We start from the raw sequence: 15,531 nt of genomic DNA, 5'->3' as shown, positions 1-15,531 counted from the left end.
ACGTTCAGTCATTCACCCATTCACACACTGGTGATGGCAAGCTACACAGCCACCCTGGCGCACTGACAGAGGCAAGGTTGCCGGACACTGGCGCCACCGGGCCCTCTGACCACCACCAGTAGGCAACGGGTGAAGTGTCTTGCCCAAGGACACAACGACCGAGACTGTCCAAGCCGGGGCTCGAACCGGCAACCTTCCGATTACAAGGCGAACTCCCAACTCTTGAGCCACGATTGCTCAAGAAGTAACACAGGAACAGTGTGCATGACAATATGGAAGAGTTATATGTACTTTAAACTGTGCTTAAATATTTGCTTCATGTTACTATGGTGGATGTGGAAATTTTGTGTATATGAAATTTTGACTGAAGTACGGTGTACATTTTAGGACATCGTCAGGTCTCAAGAAAAAAGTTGTCAGGTATCAGACAAAAAGTTGTCAGATCTCAGTTCTCAAAAAAAATTGTCAGGTATCAGACAAAAAATTGTCAGGTCTCAGTTCTCAAAAAAAAAAATTGTCAGGTATCAGAAAAAAAATTGTCAGGTCTCATTTCTCAAAAAAAAAAAAGTTGTCAGGTATCAGACAAAAAATTGTCAGGTCTCAGTTCTCAAAAAAAAAACTTGTCAGGTATCAGAAAAAAAATTGTCAGGTCTCAGTTCTCAAAAAAAAAAATTGTCAGGTATCAGAAAAAAAATTGTCAGGTCTCATTTCTCAAAAAAAAAAAAGTTGTCAGGTATCAGACAAAAAATTGTCAGGTCTCAGTTCTCAAAAAAAAAACTTGTCAGGTATCAGAAAAAAAATTGTCAGGTCTCAGTTCTCAAAAAAAAAATTGTCAGGTATCAGAAAAAAAATTGTCAGGTCTCAGTTCTCAAAAAAAAAACTGTCAGGTCTCAGTTCTCAAAAAAAAAAGTTGTCAGGTATCAGAACACAAGGTACCAGAGAGAAAATCTTCCTGCGGGTGGCGGTGTTGTCATGTCCCACCCGAATTGATTTCCAAATACGTCATCAACGTGTGACAGTGGGAGAGCGTAAGGTCATTGACCTCACCGGAGTTTTACCGCAGTTCAGGCTCCTAACGACATAAGGTAAGTTTAAATTTTGTTCATATTTTTGCTACAGTTGTGTTATATTAAGTTGCGGTTATGTTGTGAAAGTTACATATCAGAGAAGGAAAGCTAGTTTTGTACGAAACCAAATCAGTACTATTTTTGTCTGGCTAATTCATTCTAGCTAGCGATAGTGGTGAAACGTGATTTTTTTGTTTTTTATTCGGAGATGTTTCTGTTTTATTAGGAGACTGTCTCACCCCAACATCGTCAGACTCATGGCAGTTGCCCGCACTGAGTCCTGCTTTTTGTTGGCAGCTGAATACATTCATGGCGCAACCCTGCAGCAAGTGCTTCACACAGACAGCTGCTACCCTAATAGTCTGTGTTGTTGAAGGATTCAGCACTTCTTATGTTTTTTTTAATCCATTTTTAGACAGCGATGAGATCGGCTACACACTCAGAAGCCCAGAGTTACTGTTAATATCAAAAATATAATGCTGTCCTTTGAGATTTTAACATTTAAGACTGTGAGTGTAATGGATCTAAAACTGTTTAAATCTCTACAGCCTGGTAACATGGAAACTTTAAAAACAGCAGCAGAAGGTTTCAGTAGTGTAGTCTAATTTGTTCCTTTCATTTAATAATAATCCATATTATGTATAACAGCTACATTCACCCTGGAGAGAAACTAGTGAGGGAGACCATCAGGACCAAGCTGGGTTTCCTGGGTCCAGAGGTTTGGAGAAACTTCTTCCCTTTCTTTCATCACAGCTGTCCTGTGCCAGAAGTTCTGTTGACCCACTGAAAGAGGCATCATTTAAGAAACACCAGGAACACTGAAGCTCATCGCATTGATCAAACAGGACTCATGATCTTCACCAGCAGCTCCCTCACAGGGAAATCTTCAGCACTCCTCCGTAGGCCTGCCCCAGGAGATGGATAAACCCAGCATTTCATGAACACTGTGATGGAGACCTTTGGTTTGTGTAATGTTATAAATACTCGGATACTCCCCAGAGGCTCCGGACTTTTACACAAAGGTATTATATTCAGTCCTGTAGAAAGTTATATATTTAAAAAGATATGATCCTCTCTGGTTACTCTGGTATGAATAACTCTGAATCACTTTATGGTAAATAACACACTATCTGCAAAAAACTGTGAAAACTGTGACCTTTGACCTTCATCAGGTTTTATTTAATTGTGTTAGAGAAACTCAAACGTGCTCTTTATACAGCTGAGTACATCAAGTGTTTAAAACGGAAGCTGTGCAGGTCTGAGATAAAAACTGAGGTCCTGTTAATGCTGATATATAGTGACACAGTTACATGGGTGATTAATCCTTTTGTTTTTTTGTCTTTAACTTTATCAATAAAACAGCTGCAGCTTTCACTACAGCACATGTGGTACTTTAACCTTTGTATTGTTTTCATCAGTTCATTTTGCAGTTAACATGTGAACATGTTGGATGATCTGTCTGCTGTCACTGGGTGGTGCTGAGGTCTGAATCTGAGGGCAGCTCCTGTAATCACAAAGAGAACAGAACCATCAAACTCAAATATAAATTTTATCCCTCAAAATTGAAATAAAGCTGATTCTTCTGTCCTCACACACTCAGGATCTGAAGTTGTTCTCTTACATTTTTTTCAGTATTACAGTACACTACAGTACTTTAATCCATAGTTCCTGATTAATGAAGAGCTACAAGGTACAAGCTTTTTTTTTTTTTACGTTATTGTCTTTACAGATGTGGCAAGAGACTGAAAACATGCTGTTGTTTGCACATATTTAATAATCAGCTCTGCACAGGAGCTGAAGCAGGATGCAGCCTGTTGCTTTTACAGTATAATACTTGTAATAAAAGTACAGTAACAGTAATTAGTGACTGAGTAGCCCGGAGCGTTTCTCTTGATTTCTTTAGTCGGTGTAAATTCATTCACCTGCACAGATTAGCTAAACGAACCCTGACAGCCGAGTCCTCATCTTAGCTAGCTAGGTCTCAGGACCGAGCTAAGGACGGTAGTTACGGATTAGCTGACAAACACGTTTAACTTACCGAAAAAGTGCAGCAGGGCCTTGGGTCCTTCTGTCGGGTAGTCCAGTTTACTGAAGAACACCTCAGGCTGTCAGGTTAAAACACTTGGTCGTGTTTTCGTAGCGTAAACGCTGGCCCTCCTCTCAGAGCCTACGTTCTATCTGCTATTCCCGAACAGAGATACGCAAGTTTCTCCGTGACTGCAGCTGCCAGTCAAAGCTGTTATGATGACGTTTCACCCCAATTTAACATCACCGCGGTAGGAATTAGAATCAAACTTATGGGAGAGGAGACCCCTTGAACATCAATAAGCGTGATGAGAACTATTGATAACAAAAGAAAGAACCTTTGGAAAAAAATTATCTGAGGAGAATAAATTTATTTTAGTCTGACCCCAGTCCCATCCGCTAACGTGGGGGAGGCGGGGTTTATGACGTATATACTGCAGCCAGACACCAGGGGGCGATAGAGACGTTTTGGCTTCATTTTTGGGGAGCTGTCGTGTTGTCCATCTTTTATACATTCATTGGGTGGGACATGACAACACCGCCACCTGCAGGAAGATTTTCTCTCTGTATGGTACCTTGTGTTGTGATTAGAGATGGCACGATACCACCTTTTTATGTCCGATACCGATATCATAAATTTGGATATCTGCCGATACCGATATGAATCCGTTATAGTGTTTTTTAATCAACAAAACTTTTTTAAATATCTTGCTGCATTTTGTATAAGTTCATACTCAAGTTTAACACAACAACTACACTAAAGCTATTCTGTTATACCTGTATGCAAAAAAAAATATTTCATAGTTCAGCAATACTGATCAATCTAATAAACTTAAACCTACACCATCCTCCCTATTCTGGTATTTTAAAGAGTACTTAGCATAAATATTAAGCAACCTAACTAATAGGGTTCCAACTCCCAGCAACAACAAAAATAAATAAATAAAAAATAGGGAACCACCCCTCACGCTCCACCTCATGATGCTTAATCGACGTAATCAACCTTAATTTGATGCAGTGTGAAAAAAAATGCACAGAAATCAATTATTTTTCAAGAAATATTAAATAGATTCAACATCTTTCTTCAACAAAATTGCAGACTGCACAGATGGTACCTTCCCAAAGGAAAAAGTACTATAGCTTACTAGGGTATATATATTAGACTTAATAGTTACTATATACAGTAATTGACTTCTATTCATTTTACATCAAATTAAAACTTTGGGTGTCAGATAATTATTTATTAAAAGCTAGACATTTTAAATGAGAATAAGAAAGAAAAGTATGTCTTTGTGCCCCCTTTTCCCTGTTAATGCCCTATCAGCCCCCCTGGCTAAACTTTGCTAGATCCGCCCCTGCACAGTTACCAGCGTCAGCTATGTAGAAAAAGATCCTCGAGTAGAAAGTAATATTAAATACATTCTAACAACAGCTGATCAAGCTTAAACGTGCTGCTGTTGTTCAGCCGCTGGTTTCCTCTTTCTGGTGCAAAGTGGGCCAAAAGCAAACTAGAGACACGGACTAGCGACAGAAAAGCCGATCAGCTGATCGTTAAGCAGTTTCATGATTGAAGTAGCAGCAAGAAGAGGCAGTCGCTCCATATATCGTTTGTTAAGCTTAACGCAGGAATGCTTTACAAACATTCAGAGATGGACTTACACACTTGCTTTACTTCTCTCGGGATAACTTTGTCGGAGATGAAATGCCGGGTTGCTAGCGAAGCTCCAAATGCTATCCAGACCACCGACAGGTCCCACATGCCACAGCCGCTCTATCACGTGATGCATACTGCTCCGACGTGCTAACGTTCTGAGGTGAGTTACGGCGTGTTGCAAGTTTTGTGAGGTGCTTTCGTGATATTTAATGGATCGGATTACATTTTTTATTTTTCTCCGATATCCGATCCAGTAATTTAGGTCAGTATCGGACCGATACTGATACGTAATATCGGATCGGTCCATCTCTAGTTGTGATACCTGACAACTTTTTTCTTGAGAACTGAGACCTGACAATTTTTTGTCTGATACCTGACAATTTTTTTTTTGAGAACTGAGACCTGACAATTTTTTTTTGAGAACTGAAACCTGACAATTTTTTTTCTGATACCTGACAATTTTTTTTCTGATACCTGACAATTTTTTTTTTGAGAACTGAGACCTGACAATTTTTTTTCTTGAGAACTGAGACCTGAAAATTTTTTGTCTGATACCTGACAACTTTTTTTTTTTGAGAACTGAGACCTGACAATTTTTTGTCTGATACCTGACAACTTTTTTTTGAGAACTGAGACCTGACAATTTTTTGTCTGATACCTGACAATTTTTTTTTTTGAGAACTGAGACCTGACAATTTTTTGTCTGATACCTGACAACTTTTTTTCTTGAGACCTGACGATGTCCTAAAATGTACACCGTACTGAAGACCCCAAAATTTAAAGTGACATTTTAATTTAAAGAGACACCTGCTGCTTAAAAATGCATGATCTGCACGATCCTTGAACGTATGTGAGTTAAATGTATGCGTTCATGCCTTGCTAAATCTCCATCTTTGGAGATCAAAAATGTCTGCAAAAATATAAAGAAATAAAGAGATTCCGAGGGCCCTTTGGTAAAATTATCATGGGACTGAGTTTGTTTCAAAGGAATATAGAAACTACTGCCCATTCTAGGGTTGTGACCGAAAAGTGGTAAAAGAATTTAGAGGGACTGAAATTTGTTACTGTGCAATCCCATGTAATCAACTCAAGAAACTCAAGAAAATACTTTTGTATTTTTATAATTTGATTGAATGGGATTGCAACAGGTTATCATTGTAGTTTAAAAGTTATTTTTATTTATTTATTTTAACTTAGTAACTAAGAAACCTCTGTTCACACAGGCCCTGTTGGTATTAGATTATCCTTAAAAAAATACCCATGAAAATTGCCAAATACAATTCCACTGCCCCATATTTTGCAGCAATTATTATATTTACCAGTTGGATAACGTTTCGTAACTTTGGAATTAGCATAAGCTGTCATTTATTTTACTCTTTTAGTAAATAGATTGTTTAGTTTGTATTCTTTTGGTGTAAAGGCACTGCAAGATGTCAAATGCAGCTGTTACTATTGTATGTATGTGTGTGTGTACTGTACTACAAACTGACTATAGTACATTTGTCAGTGAATTCAAAATGTATGGTATAATATTATAAAATCTTTTGATTTAAGCTCTTAAAGACACAAACTTATTCCCAGCACAAAGACAGAACTCTCTTATTAATCAAAAGCTTTTTCATTATACCTATGTTAATATTGTACAATGCAATAAAAACTTTCAAACTTGAAAAAGAGTTTGAAATAAAATTTAATTAAATTACTTATGGATCAAGGAACAGCACAGTTCAGTAGCACTGAGATAATACCTTAAATAAACAAACAGAGGAAAGAAAGGAGGCAAGAGAGCAAGAGATCAAAACAAAGACTTAATTTAATAAACATGTAACAGTTACATGTTGTGACACAGATGTTAACTAAATTAGACCTTATTATTTTCTGCTTGATGGAATATGCCACCTGTTGCTCTTGTTGTTGTGTTAAAGGATGAAGCAATCTGTTTCTGTTTTTAATCCCATGCGGCTCCTTTATTGGACTCTGGTGCAGCTGTCCCATTGGAATAAATCTATTGGGTAATAAAGTCATGCCTGAAACAGATGTGCACTTATTTGCCTTCCTCAGTTTTTCTTGTTTGTTGTTGTTTTTTTTGTATGTGCAATCTTTTATTTTATATTGCATCATTGTTCATTTGAACTTCAGCATAGAAGTTTGGTCATTACTGAACCCCATTAACGAAAACAATTCCTAATAAAAACGTTCTCGAAAGTTGATAGCAACATAAATCTTAAACAATTCCTATTAACATTTTTTATGAACTAAGTATGGGTAGCCATTATCAGTTTTACTAGTAGAGAGAGTATTAGATTAGCATTATGTTAGATTTTTAAGTTAAATTATTTTCAAGGTTTAACAAGTATGAATGAATGCACATATTTGTGAAGTAAGGCATATAACAATCGATATCCAGCCCATCAAAAAACTTAATGTTTCAATTAGGTACTGTTCAATCTAAATGAGCAGTATAACATGGGCCTAAACAAGGAATGGGGAAAGAGAAGGCAGATGCCAGCAAAAGTTCAGATAGAGGTACACCACTCAATGTTGTGTGAAGGTGAAGCACATGATTTATATTTGAGGGAATTAGGGGTACTTTATTCAATATATTTTGTTATGTCACATAAAATGTGGAGATGGGATTAAATAAGTTTGCACTTTTTCTCGCTCCTTTTTGATATGTAACTGAATCAGAACGGTGAAGCAATATTGAAATCTATTACCTTTATTTTGTATAGCATTTTTTTCTCTTCTTTACTTTGCTAAATGAACTTTGTATATTGTTTAGATGATCGAAATAAATTAAAAACAAACAAATAGAATTAAGTGTAAGTTTAATACAAAATGTGTATTTCGCAACATCATGGTTGGACTAATCATCACAAATGTAACTCTACTGTCTTTCACTTGCCAGACTGGTCACAACATATGACATTTATTCACATTAACAATCATTATAGGAAGATTGTGTAGTGTCAACCCAGCCCTGGAATTTAAACTCTTAATATTGTATATCATAATTTGATGTCTTTCCCATTATGTGTTTCTTAGTATTTTGTTCTGGCCTAAACAGGATTATATAACATTTTGGTATAAAAATGCAGAAAAGTAGTCCAAAGCTGGAAGCCAAAATAGCAAATATTTCTACAGCCACAATAAACTTTCCCGGTGAGCTGATATAGGCGGGGATAAATGTGATCCAAACTGCACAGAATATCAGCATGCTAAAGGTTATAAATTTTGCTTCATTAAAATTATCAGGCAGCTTTCGAGCCAAAAATGCAATTGCAAAACATGATATAGCCAGAAATCCTATATATCCTAGAACAGCGCAGAACCCTACAGCTGTGCCTGTATCACACTCTAAAATGATTCTGTCCTTATACAGTAGTAAATTCCTAAAAGGAAAAGGTGGGTTTATTGTTAACCAAAGTATGCATATCAAAACCTGTATAAAAGTAAAGACCAGAACAGTGAGTCTCTGCTGTAGAGGGCCAAACCATTTCATCACATTTGTCCCTGGAAGTGTAGCTCTGAAGGCCATTAAAACTACTATTGTTTTACCAAGAACACAAGAGATGCAGAGGACAAAGGTGATGCCAAATGCTGTGTGTCGCAGCATGCAGGACAATTTGGTTGGCCGTCCGATGAAGGTCAGAGAGCACAGGAAACACAGAGTTAAGGAGAAGAGCAGCAAGAAGCTCAGCTCAGAGTTGTTTGCCCTTACTACTGGGGTTTCTCTGTGACAGTAGAAGACTAATGTCGTAACCATAGTTAGAAAAACTCCCAGCAATGAAAATAACACTAACACCAACCCTAGAATTTCATCATATGCCAGGAATTCTACTTCTTTGGGGATGCAGGCGTCTCGTTGTTTGTTTGACCAGTACTCTGGTGGGCATTTCGCACAGTGTATTGAATCTGCAAAATTAAAAATAAAGTAGGGAATTATCAAACAAACAACCTTTATTTGTCACATACACAATCATACAGAGTACAACATGTAGTGAAATGCTTGTGTCCGAGCTACGGTCAGACTACAGACATAGCCGCGCCATTCCAGCATGGATGGTCTAGCCAGGACCCTTACTGGATAGTGGGTGGGAATTGAACTTGCAATTCCCACTCCAAAGGTGTGTAGTCTTACCAATACAGTATCCAGCTGCTTAATTTTCTTTGTTTCTTTTGCTATTTATTCACCTGTCACATTACTGATCTCTCCTTCTGGGCAGGGTATGCAGTCATAACAGCAGACTGGCTTTCCTTTCTGAAGGACCTTATGTGTTCCAGGGAGACACATCTCACTGCACACTGACACAGGCACCTCCTACAGGCATAAAAACAATCATATTCATTTTGTACTATCTCTATAGTTAAATAAGAATTTAAAAAACATAAAAGTTAATATTTATATGAAGATTTCAAACTTCAGTTTCTATGTTACCTCAGTCAACCCATTGCCCCAGACAACTGGGATGTTGTTCATGACAAATTGATTTCTCTCTGGAAGAGACGCATCAAAAATGCCAATGGTTCTTCCCTCCATTGTTCCTCGAATTGTAAACTGTAAATTAACAAGTTCATATCTTGCTGGGGTGTCACCATTTTTGTTAAAATACACCCTTTCCCCTTTTTTTGTTGTAAAATTTACAGTGTTAAGATACTGTAAGACCTAAAAATGAAATTCCATAGAAATTAAATTAAGCATTTCAACTCTTATCATATTGTCAGAATGAACTGACAGTCACTCACTTGCCATGGTTTAATGTGTTTGGGGTCAATGCAGCTCTCATTAGAAAAGGACAGTTGATCATTATCACATTTGATCAGCATGTCGAGAGCATGAGCCACTGCGTAAACTGACTTGTAGACATTATCAGTAAATCTGAGCTCAGACACATCAGTGAACTGTGATTCAATGTTTTGCAAGCTCTCATGGCCACTACATGGCTGTTTTTGAGTGTTCACAGTTCTATTGAGAGAGCAGTTAAACACTTCTTCCCAGAATTCCCTAACAAACTGACTATCGGGGAACTGTGAGGGGTAGAGCTGCTTTAGATACTCCTCTAGCCCTGAGATCTTAGCTTTAGGGCTGGTGAAGCCTAATGAGCCCACCAGGATTTTGTGTCCCTCACTGTCAGTCAGAGAGTGATCTGTGATCCATGCATCACTGCCAATCCACTGGAGTCCTGTAATGCTATGCGTGTACAGCTCAGTAGCCAGCAATTTAATTTCTCTGTGAGACATAAAAGCCATAATAACTTTGGAAGTGGACTGCTTAATGATTTCTATTATTCTCTGTAGTCTGTTTGGTGGATCTGATGATGAAAATGCTTCAGAATACTCAATACACACTCCATATTCTTTTGCAGCTTGGATAAATGCTGCTATGCCATTGAAGCCATATTCATTATCCACAGCTAACGCCCCAACCCAGGACCATCCAAAGTGCTTGACAAGCTTGGCAAGAGCTCTGCTCTGGTAGTAGTCACTGGGAATAGTTCTGAAAAAGGTAGGGTACTCTTTCCTGTTGCTCAGACAGGCACAGGTGGCAAAATGGCTGATCTGCATTGAAATATACAAATATCTGAATAGCATTGGCAGAGCAAACATTAAATATTGCCATTTTAGGCTTATGCATTACCTGTAGCTATAATTTTACTCTTCCAATTTTGCAAGAGAACTGTAGAGGTGCAAAAGTGCAATATGAAAAGCGAAATTATACTTCAATGACTTGTTTTCTTTGACTTACCACAGGTATCTGAAACCTTCCAACAACCTGTGCAAATGCAATAGTTGGGCTTGATCCAGAATGTCCCAAGATTGCTTGCACCGTCTCAGTGCAGGTGTCCTCACGGAGTTGTCTATTTAACCCACTCAGCAGTGTCAGTGCTGCTCTCAGTATGTCCATGGTTCCACAGTTATCATAAATCTTATAGCCAAGTTTAATATTAGACAGCATGTGGGGATTTTTGTTGATTTCATTTATGGCAAAGATCATTGTTTGAGCAAATTGAAATTCTCTAAAATTAAAGCTGTAATTATTAATAAAAGTAACAAAAACTTTATGTTAAAGGTTCCAATGCAGAACAAAATACACACAAGCATAAACTATTTCAAATGAAATGTAAATTTAACACATTTCTCGTATAAAGTAGGATATAGGATAAATAATACATACTTTTTGCATTTTCGAAATTCTGGCATTGTCTGGAATGTGTTAGTTACAGAATCCTGGCCTGTGCGAAATGAAAAAATGCCTCCAATAATAAGATCCCCATCCTGGGTTAGTTCAGGTGGTTGTGCCAAGCCTTGCAGCTGACATGCAGAATTTCCTTTCTCCAGTAATAGAATGAAGAGTAGCAGTCTCAATAATACCATATCTCTGCTGTTGCCTGAACATTACCCCAATCAGCTTTACAGTTCATACTGGAGCTTTATACACTTTTTAAGTTGTCATGGCTCAATGTAGCCTCTAGAGACATATGCACACCTTAGGCAAAAGATGTTTTGATCACAGTTTTATTAACATTATAGTATATTGTATAATTCATATGGCATACAATATAAGGCTAATATATTTATATGATCTAATCACAGTTGTTTTCAACGATATACTGCATTCATGCTATGACTGGACAGGTATTTCAGTAACTTCAGAGAACCATCTATTCAGTTTGGTTAACAATTATGTAGAAATGTTACAAATACAAAGAAAACATTGTTTTCATTTTTCAAAATAAATGGGTTGCCTTCTTCCCCATCATGTTCTTCTTAGTATTCTTTTCTGGTTTCAGTAAGATGATATAACATTTGGGCATGAAAATGCAAATCAGTAGACCAAAACTGGAAGCAAGTATAGCAAATACTTCTACAGCAACACTGAACTTTCCTGGAGAGCTGACATATGCCGGGATAAATGTAATCCATACTGCACAGAAAATCAGCATGCTGAAAGTAATGAACTTGGCTTCATTGAAATTATCGGGTAGTTTCCGAGCCAGAAAAGCAAAAATGAAACATAAGACAGACAAAAGTCCAATGTAGCCAAGAACAGCCCAATACGCTACAGCTGAGCCAAGAGCACATTCTAAAATAATTTTGTCCTTAAATGTTTTAAAATTCTTAAATGGAAACGGAGGACAAATTGTTAACCAGACAATGCATATGATAACTTGTACAAGAGTGAATACAAGAACACAGAGCCTTTGTTGTGTCTGCCCAAACCATTTCATCATATTACTACCAGGAAGTTTAGCTCTGAAGGCCATTAAAACCACTATTGTTTTTCCCAAAACACAAGAGATACAGAGGACAAAGGTGATGCCAAACGCTGTGTGCCGTAGCATGCAGGACCATTCAGAGGGCTGACCGATGAAGGTCAGAGAACACAGGAAGCACAGAGTTAAGGAGAAGAGCAGCAGGAAGCTCAATTCAGAGTTGTTTGCTCTCACAATAGGAGTTTTTCTGTGTTTGAAGAAAATTAACACCACACCAGCAGTTGTGCATGTTCCAAATACAGATGCTGCAGTGAGCAGTGCTCCCATAATTTCTTCATATGATAGAAACACTGCTTCCTTCTTTATACACGCATCTCTTCTCTCATTTGACCAATATTCAGGGAGACATCTCACACAGGTGACAGAATCTGCCAAAAAAATATCAACATATTACAAATCACCCCGACACTCATCTCCAACCACTGCATACAGGCTCTTCACTCTTCTTCACCTCTCTTCTGCACCGTCTTTTGCTTTGGAAAGTTGATCCCAGGTATTTCAATTCATCTGCCTTCACTATCTCTACTCCTTGAATTTTCATTTTTACACCCATCCCTCTTTCATTTACTCGCTTCCACTGGCTTTCATTCCTCATCTCTCCAGTGTACACCTCTACTTCTCTAGACATAGGCACCATACAATAACTTTGCTTAATTATTAAATAAATTCAAAACAGTTCCAGTCTTACATGACAGATAGTCCTGAAAGTAAAACCCAAACAGTAAAGCAAGAACTTAACATAACCAAGCAATGATAAAATCTTTGTTTTGAGGCACAGTGAGCAAAAGAAATACAAAAGTGTACACTGAATATAACACTTGTAACATAACCTGTAATGTTGCTGATATCACCTTCTGCACATCTTATACAGTCATAGCAGCAAACAGGCCTTCCTTTCTGGAGAACCTTGCGTGTTCCTGGAGGACATTTCTCACTACAAACTGACACAGGAACCTGCACGAACAAAGGCATTATGAGAAAAACATGTATAATATTGCCCTTACAGCCATGTTAATGAAATGTATTTAATACTAGAGCCAATAGATGTTTATATCTCCTGTGCCAAACTATTTTGTTAAAATTGAATTTGTAATTATTGTAATTAATTAGACTGATACCTTACCTGCTTTGAGTTTCTTGCCCAAATTAAAGACTTGTTTTGCAGATATAGCTGTTTTTCTGCAGCTAATGATATATCATAAAGACCAACTGTGACAAACTCCACAATACCATTTTCTCTTGGCTGCCAGTTTATAATTTCATATTTTGCGGCTGGGTCTCCATTCTCATTAAAGTAAACCTCCTCTCCTTCCTTTGTTTTGAAGTAAATGTTTTTTATGTGCTGTAAAATCTATAAAACAACATTAATTTATTTAATTACCTGAGAAAAACTTTGCAAACTAAATGGCTATAGGACATGGATAATTAATTATTTTTTCAAACTGTGAAAACATTTTTTTTTATCAGTGATTGTTATTGTGTAATGTGATAACTTATAATTGAAATTATTAAAAAGCTCACCGTGAATGGGTCCAACTGCACAGTTTTGTTACATGTTTTATTACAGCTGAGGATGTTGTGAAGTGCATGTGCCACTGCATACACTCCTTTGTAGACATTGTTAAAGATAGGCATGAGAGACATGTCAGTGTAGCTGTTTTGAACTCCAGTCACATCTTCATGTCCAGTACACTCTCTCTGAATGTCTGATGATGATATTGACTGCCTAAACCTACAGTTAAATAATGCCTCCCAGAACTCAATAAACAATTCATTATTAGATGAATTGAGTGGCTTCAGATTAAGCATGAACTCTCTCAGGCCACTGACATGTGCTTTTGGAATGGAAAGGCCTATGGCACCATTCAGTATGTGATGTATATCCAGTGCTGCTATTTCAGAATCAACTATCCATCCCTCACTACCTACCCACTGGTATTCAGTCAAATTGTGCTGGGACATCCCATACATTAGCACATCCATATCCATGTGTGACAGAAAGGCAACAATCACCTTGGAGGTTGAAGCCTTTATAATGTCAATTATCTTTTGTATTTTGTCTGCTGGATCTGTCCTGAAAAAAGATACAGAATACTCCAGACAGATGCCCAGCTGCTGTGCAGTTTCTGTGAATGTAGCCATGCCATTATTTCCATAATCATCATTGGTTCGAATAGCTCCAACCCAAGTCCATCCAAAATGCTTGACCAAATGGGCCAGGGCTCTGCTCTGGTAGTAGTCACTGGGTATTGTTCTGAGGAAGGATGGGTACTTGGTTTTGTCACTGAGACAAGCACATGTGGCAAAGTGGCTGATCTAATAGAGAAAAAGTCCAAAATATAACATTCACACTTGCATTTTTTGCCACAAACGGTGAAGAAATTAAGTAGAAAAAAAAGTCAAACATTGACAGTTGAATGTGCATGGTTGCAAATATTTTTATTAGCTATTCTACCTACCATTGATATATAAAATGGCCCAAGGACAGTAGCTATTGCCATGCAAGGGGAGGAAGATGTCTCTCCAATTATGGCCTGCACTTGTGAAGGTCTGGTACATGGTCTTTCAGATTGCCCAGCAACAATTTCATTACCATTGGTCAGCGTCAGTGCAACTTTTACACTTCTTGCCATGGAGCCACAAGCATCATAGATTTTGTAGCCTAGAGAGACTCCTGGCAGTAGGTCTGTACTATTATTAATCTCCTCAATGGCAAAAAGCATAGCCTGAGCAAACTGGAAGCCTCTGAAACTCAAACTTGATTCAATTTGAAATATGGAATTAAAACCAAATTATCTTTAAACCAGAAACAGTGGTATTACAAAAGCAAGTATGTATTATCTCAATACTCAGTATTTCACATACCTGGTACATTGCAGTGGCAGTGGTTTATGCAAGTAGGTGTCCATTCTGTCTTTCCAACTGCTGTGAAATGAGAGGATCCCCCCTAATATAATATTACCATCCTGAGATAGTTGGGGGTTTTCAGGATCCCCCATTTGCCTGCATACTTGTTCATCAGCCTGAGAGAAAGACACCACCAATAACACTTGTAAAATTGCCCAACCCTGCTGTGGCCAGCTATGCGTTGATGTCATGCTGTCAGTGAGAAATAAAACACTGAATTGCATCACATGTGCCTTTAGATACATTTGAATCTTAAACTGGTATTTATGCATTTTTGGAGTAACATGAGAAATAATGGAGTAGTGATGACTCATTTCTGTCAACCTATAGGTGGAGGAAGAAGAGAGACATACCCAAATGAAAAAAATAGTATGTTTTTCTTATCTAATCTGCTTTGCTTTGTCCTTCCTTTTTATTTTTATTTTTTTATTTCACCAACTCCTGGGGAAATTTTAGTATATTCACTATTATATACAAGGTTAGTTTATAATTGACAACAATCAGAAATTGAACAGTGAAATTTTATTTTTTACATAGATTTTTTAGATTATAGACATACAATTAATATCAGAAAATATATTTTCAATCAAATATTAAAACGTTA

At 37.5% G+C, this 15,531-nt stretch overlaps 2 protein-coding genes across 2 annotated transcripts; both read right to left on the bottom strand.

The window, feature by feature from the left end:
• Positions 1 to 7,741: 7,741 nt before the first annotated feature.
• On the bottom strand, positions 7,742 to 11,058 carry LOC101487222 (extracellular calcium-sensing receptor-like). The gene is made up of 6 exons (XM_076892011.1): positions 10,922 to 11,058; positions 10,493 to 10,775; positions 9,493 to 10,305; positions 9,185 to 9,412; positions 8,941 to 9,064; positions 7,742 to 8,661 (listed from the first exon to the last, which is right to left on the bottom strand). Exons 1-6 carry the CDS (start codon positions 10,945 to 10,947, stop codon positions 7,742 to 7,744), a joined length of 2,394 nt encoding a protein of 797 aa, XP_076748126.1. The 5' UTR covers positions 10,948 to 11,058.
• A 416-nt stretch (positions 11,059 to 11,474) lies between these two features.
• On the bottom strand, positions 11,475 to 15,076 carry LOC101467657 (extracellular calcium-sensing receptor-like). Its single transcript, XM_024804963.2, has 6 exons — positions 14,886 to 15,076; positions 14,480 to 14,777; positions 13,542 to 14,336; positions 13,144 to 13,371; positions 12,851 to 12,974; positions 11,475 to 12,388 (listed from the first exon to the last, which is right to left on the bottom strand). The coding sequence occupies exons 1-6, from the start codon at positions 15,017 to 15,019 to the stop codon at positions 11,475 to 11,477; spliced, it is 2,493 nt and encodes an 830-aa protein (XP_024660731.2). The 5' UTR covers positions 15,020 to 15,076.
• Positions 15,077 to 15,531: the final 455 nt, after the last annotated feature.

Source organism: Maylandia zebra, linkage group LG14, assembly GCF_041146795.1.
Source record: "Maylandia zebra isolate NMK-2024a linkage group LG14, Mzebra_GT3a, whole genome shotgun sequence".
Taxonomy (NCBI): Eukaryota; Metazoa; Chordata; class Actinopteri; order Cichliformes; family Cichlidae; genus Maylandia; species Maylandia zebra.
This window is presented reverse-complemented; position numbering and strand designations above follow the sequence as displayed.

Excerpts from the sequence above, each read along its gene's own strand:
- LOC101487222 (XM_076892011.1), bottom strand. The coding sequence starts at position 10,947 with ATGCCAGAATTTCGAAAATGCAAAAA. Across the intron at positions 9,413-9,492 it reads AACACATTAAACCATGGCAA|GTCTTACAGTATCTTAACAC; the intron begins GTGAGTGACTGT and ends TTTCATTTTTAG. Across the intron at positions 8,662-8,940 it reads AGAGATCAGTAATGTGACAG|ATTCAATACACTGTGCGAAA; the intron begins GTGAATAAATAG and ends TTAATTTTGCAG.
- LOC101467657 (XM_024804963.2), bottom strand. The coding sequence starts at position 15,019 with ATGGGGGATCCTGAAAACCCCCAACTATCTCAGGATGGTAATATTATA. Across the intron at positions 12,975-13,143 it reads GGGCAAGAAACTCAAAGCAG|GTTCCTGTGTCAGTTTGTAG; the intron begins GTAAGGTATCAG and ends TTGTTCGTGCAG. Across the intron at positions 12,389-12,850 it reads TGATATCAGCAACATTACAG|ATTCTGTCACCTGTGTGAGA; the intron begins GTTATGTTACAA and ends TTTTTTTGGCAG.